This window comes from Octodon degus, unplaced genomic scaffold (genome assembly GCF_000260255.1).
Source record: "Octodon degus isolate 3935 unplaced genomic scaffold, OctDeg1.0 scaffold00003, whole genome shotgun sequence".
NCBI lineage: Eukaryota > Metazoa > Chordata > Mammalia > Rodentia > Octodontidae > Octodon > Octodon degus.
Genome location: NW_004524579.1, coordinates 7,062,902 through 7,065,874, shown reverse-complemented (window position 1 = coordinate 7,065,874; position 2,973 = coordinate 7,062,902). Strand labels below are relative to the sequence as shown.

The following is a 2,973-nucleotide window of genomic DNA, read 5'->3' as shown; positions in this document are numbered from 1 at the left end:
TAAATTCTCTCCATTCTGATGAAGTTGTAATACTGAAACACTGGACAGGGTATCTGAGCAATGGGTTCAAAGCATAGCTAGGTGGTTGTGGTCATTTAACCTCTTTATTTCTAGATTCTTTGTCTATAAAATGAGACAGTTGAGCAAGAGGTTATATGAGATGCCTCCAATTCCACTATGGTTTTATTCATAAAGGAGAAAAAAGCAACAGGTATTACAATTCTTTCCAAAAGAAGTGAACCCTCAAAATAAGTTTATTTCATTTACATTGTCTTTCTGTTCCCATTATAGTTACTACTGTATAGTTACATATTTTACAGAATTCAGCAGAAGTACTCCCCAGAATTTCTTTCTCTTAAGCCAGCTTTATAGCTACTAAAGAGCAACCTGTGCAGATGTTTCTATTTCATTCACTCAACATAAAAATAGTTTTATTAGAAAGAGAAATGCACTGTGGTGATAAGCCTACATAGTCCGGTAAGAATTTCAAGGTCATAGCTCAGAGTTTTATTTTAAGTGTAGAAGTGAATTAAAAGCTCTATAAAGACACAAGTCATGCCTTTCTTCTTTATCTCTATGTTCAAGCCAAGACCAACATTCAGTAGCATTCTAAGTAAATATCGTTGAATCTATAATTACAAATGTACTTTCATCTGGTTGCCAAATGAAAGCTCTATGATTCAGGTCAATAAAACTTATTCAATTCTCTTTAATTTTTCATATAATTAGTTAATGTAGGGAAAATGCCAATATTTTTTCTCAGATCTGTTTTACTGTAGATTTGTCCTAATTTTTTTGCAGTTCTAAATTAATGTATAGCTAATTCTATGAATGAATGAGATGCAATAAAAATTCATATTTATTTCCTTTTCATAAGTCAAGTCCAGTTGGTAAACTCTTTTTTATACTAAGCATGTTGTATTGCTTAATATTGGCTATCTTGAGAAATGATGTGGTGAAACAAACTGTTTTAGATATATGCTTCATATTCCCCCTCAAGTTCCTTTCAGAAGTATAGATTGCATTCACTTTTTCAATTAATACATTTTAGTAGAAATATTTCTTTAAAGCAAATTATAGCCAGTGGACAAGATAAGATTCTCTTGAAAAAGGGCATCTTGACTTTTTTTTTTTTGCAGAACCAGGTATTGAACTCAGGTCCTTGCACTTACCAGGGAAGCACTTATTCTACTGAGCCATCTCCCTGGCCCCTAGGGCATCTTGATTTGCAAGACTGTCTCTACAGGGTTGAAGACCCAGAGGACTGCAAAATGAGCATGTGCTATTTATTTGACGGTGTCAAAGGACAAAAAAAAAAAGATTTCTTCAGTTTTTCTGCATTTTGTTTAAAGTCACAAAAATTTAAAAAAAGTTTATTTAAAGTGCTTAGCCCTAGTCCCCCCAGGTTTATCAAAGAGCCACATTAAACATAATGTTTGAATTTTTTAACTGTTACAATGTTAATATAATATGTTCTATGTCTTTGATGGATTATATTCAGGGTGATCGTTAGGGTGTAAGGTCTCCATCTAGAATATTGGCCATAAAGCACTTACTGCTGGGAGTAGTGTATGTTACTATATCGTGTTACTCTATGTCGAGATGTCATTGGGGAGGTAGAGCCAATAGTTTGACTTATGTGAATGTCTGGACTCACCATTTGTGTCACTTGAATTTCCGGCCCTACCAAAATACCACCACTCATCATAGGTCCCATACAAGCATCAGCCATGGCAACACTGCTCATGTCAGGCGTCCCTGGGCTAGCCAGTACTCTCTCAGCATAGTATACATTGTGTGTGTTGGCTATTTCAGCAGGCACACAGATATTCCCCTGAACATCATAGACAGGCGCCATTACTGTTTCAGTTACTACAACATTAGGTGGAAGCTGTGGGTCAAAAACAATAGTAGTGGGTTGGACACATGGCTCAGCAGTGGTGTAGGTCTCAGTCACTATGATGTCCCCATGAATGACTGGTTCAGCTGTTGCCATTTCTGCTTGGAATTCAGCCTCTGAGAGAGTTGCTCCTGAAGATTCATTGACAAAGTAGTTAGGGCCGAGCAAAGGCAGGTCAGTACTGATAGGTATACAGGCCTGGTGGGAAGGAAATGGCTCAATTTCTGTGTCTAAGCAGATTTCAGCCAGAGTCCTAAATTTTGGGTCTAAGGTTTCCATGTAGCTTTCATCTAAGTCGTCCACAATCCAACTGCAGCAACCAATGGAGCCCACAGGAGACCCCACTCCTTCGTGGTCGTAAATGAGCAAGCAGTCATTGGCTGGCCGGCCCTCGTCTTCATCTGCATATGCATAAGCCTTCTAAAATTAGAAGAGAAACAGGACATTACAAAACGTTCTTTTCCTTCCAAGCAATCAAAGATGCACAACAGCAACGCTTCAGAGACTTTTGATCTAAAAAGATTTTATGAGATACATGGAAAAAAACCCTAGCACTTTGATGTATTGTTAAATAATTGGAGTTTTTTTTGATTTGTATGCATTAATGAAGTATAGAAATTGAAAGCTAAATTTGAATTTCTCTTATTTGAAAACCAGTAAATGATAATGTCTATATTTTGATCAAAGTTTTGAATCAAAGCTAATATTTATCTTTTGGGCTTAAAGTCTTTTGTTTTTGAGCTGATAACAAAATGTAATTAGTTATGGTTAAAATATTGATTTCAGGGGGATATTTGTCCAATTTGCAGTGAAAACTATATAGAGAGGTGAATATCTCTAAACTCAGAGACTTAGTGCCAGAGCATTTATGAAATTGTATGCAGCTCGAGTCAAGGGAGCTGGAAATGCACTAACAAAGCAGTGAGGTCATCTGCCATGACTTTAAAATTATTTTTAAAAAGTTCCTTTAAATAAGCTCTTAGGTAGGAGCCAATATGCAGAGTAGAGCCAATGCAGGTAGGACGTCCCGGTTTGGAGGGAGTGGAGCAGGGCACAGAGCGGCGCTGTCTTCC

The 2,973-nt window shown here is 36.9% G+C and overlaps 1 protein-coding gene across 1 annotated transcript in view; it reads right to left on the bottom strand.

Annotated features, from left to right (window-relative positions):
• Positions 1–1,552: 1,552 nt before the first annotated feature.
• The window catches only part of Dsg4 (desmoglein 4), a 38,961-nt gene continuing 37,540 nt past the window's right edge, over positions 1,553–2,973 (bottom strand). The window contains exon 16 of the mRNA XM_004623700.1: positions 1,553–2,320. Within this exon, the coding sequence (XP_004623757.1) occupies positions 1,553–2,320 (768 nt within the window). The remainder of the gene's footprint in view (positions 2,321–2,973) is intronic.